We start from the raw sequence: 2,062 nt of genomic DNA on the forward strand, positions 1-2,062 counted from the left end.
CATTATTATTAATTATTCCATGTCTTACGGGGGAGAAAGTGAGAAATCACAGGAATTAAGAACCAAATAATTAACAAAACCTGCATGCCAAGTCCACTGTTCACACCACTCAAACAACCGTGCAGGAAGCAGATGAAAAAGAAAATCTCGCCATAGATAAACAAACATATACACATTCATAACAAGTAGTAACAACTAACTCCCCAATTAATTCAGAACAATACCATTAAAACCATAAAAATCAAAATAAATTTCCCTTTGGATATATCATTCTCTCCAATTAAGCTGATAGATCATCCATCATCTTGGTCTCATTCACAATATAAAAACTAAACAATTAAAAACAAAAAAAGAAAAGAAATTAAAAACTACTAATTAATTAACCAGTAGTAGCAGCATCATCATCATTAACCTATCTATCACATTATTCTTCTTCTCTTCCCCTTAGATCAAGAACTAGAAGAAGACCCGTTAGCACCAACATTCACCCCACCATAGTGATTACGACTCGGATCTTCAGCAGGATCTTCACCACCACCACTACCACTACCATGGTTGTTGTTAGGGTTTTCAAAAACCTTGACATCACCCCCATTTGCATCATTATCATCAATAATACTGGTATTAATATTATTACTAGTAGTAATATTAATATCATTACTAATAACAATATTGTTATCTTTTTTGGCGAAGGTGTTTTTGTTGTTATGCATCCAAACCTTGAGAACGCTTCTATCGACCCCAACCTCGTTGCAGAACTCGTGAATCAAATCCTCGTCCCGCTTCTGAATCTTCCACCCCACTTTCTCCGCGAACTTGTGCATCTTCTCCTTCTGCTCCTGACTGAACTTCGTTCGGAAACGCTTTCTGCTGAGCGCGGCGGAAGGCGCTGCGGTGCTCTCCGGCGGAGCCGCTAGCCCGGCGGAGAGGGCGAGGAGCATGTGCGGCGCGGAGGGATAGTAAGAGGAGGAGATCGGCGGCGGGGAAGCGGAATTGGGGCTGCGTGCTGCCGCCGCCGCGTGAAGCGGCGGAGGAGGGTGGTGGCGGTGGTGGGGCTGGTACTCGATGACGTGCGTGGTGTTGGAGGTGATGGGGGGGTCCTCCGGCTCGCGGCGGTGGAAGTTGCGGTGGCAGCCGCAGGCGGCGCATTTTATGGAGCTGGGGTCGGCGGCGGTGGCGGTCGGAGAGGGCATGAACTCGCCGCAGCCGTCTAGAGCGAGGCCACCCAAGTTGGCGGCGTGGTTTTTGAGGCATTCTTTGTAGGTAACCACCGCAGGCATAGGGTGGTGGAGGTGGTGGTGGTGGTGGCGTTTGAGGACACCATTCGAGAAAGATAAGGTTTTTGTCGTTGTGGGAGTGATGGGGGTGGTGATCCTGGTCGGTGTTTCTGTTTCATGTTCCGGGGATTTTGCTGCACTGGGAGTGGTGGTGGTGTTGATGATCGTTGTTGTTGGGGTTATGTCCATGGCTCTAACATCTAGGGTAAGTAAAAAAAGAAAAAAAAAAACAATATTAAAAAAAAAGGTTAGCTTTTTAGGGTTAGGTTTTTTGTGGAGATTAGAACTACATAAGATATCACACTTCCATGAATTGAAGTTTGGACCTGCTTCTTCTGCTTCTGCTGATGCTGCTGATTTTGTTATTGTTGTGGTGATGGGTGGCACTATTTTATATGATGGAAATTAGGAAATGGAAAGGAAGAGAAAAAAAAAAGTTGCTTTGTTGGAGGAAGGAGGAGAAGGAAGAGTGTTGAATGTTGATGATGGTGTTGAGAGAGTAATGAGATGACTGTTGATAATAAAAAAAAATCTGGGTTTGGGTTATGTGGTTGAGCTTCTTAACCCCTTGTTTTTAACCCTGGTTCTAATCCATGGTTAAGTTATTGACCCCACTAGAGGTTAGATGTGAGTAATAAATAAGCTATGCGCGCTTTGGCCTCATCGGTTGAGGTAGTATGACCCTACAGTTTATTACCACTATTATGAGTTATTACGACACTAGTCTTGAATAGTAATGTCATGGGGGGTTTATTTAATTTTGGTAATTTTGATTTTGACTAAGG

The 2,062-nt window shown here is 44.0% G+C and overlaps 1 protein-coding gene across 1 annotated transcript; it reads right to left on the bottom strand.

Moving 5' to 3' along the window:
• Positions 1–241: 241 nt before the first annotated feature.
• LOC100786999 (zinc-finger homeodomain protein 9) lies at positions 242–1,822 on the bottom strand. Its single transcript, XM_006602846.4, has 2 exons — positions 1,604–1,822; positions 242–1,477 (listed from the first exon to the last, which is right to left on the bottom strand). Exon 2 carries the CDS (start codon positions 1,464–1,466, stop codon positions 450–452), a length of 1,017 nt encoding a protein of 338 aa, XP_006602909.1. The 5' UTR covers positions 1,467–1,477; positions 1,604–1,822; the 3' UTR covers positions 242–449.
• Between the last annotated feature and the right edge of the window lie 240 nt (positions 1,823–2,062).

This window comes from Glycine max, chromosome 18 (assembly GCF_000004515.6).
Source record: "Glycine max cultivar Williams 82 chromosome 18, Glycine_max_v4.0, whole genome shotgun sequence".
Lineage (NCBI taxonomy): Eukaryota > Viridiplantae > Streptophyta > Magnoliopsida > Fabales > Fabaceae > Glycine > Glycine max.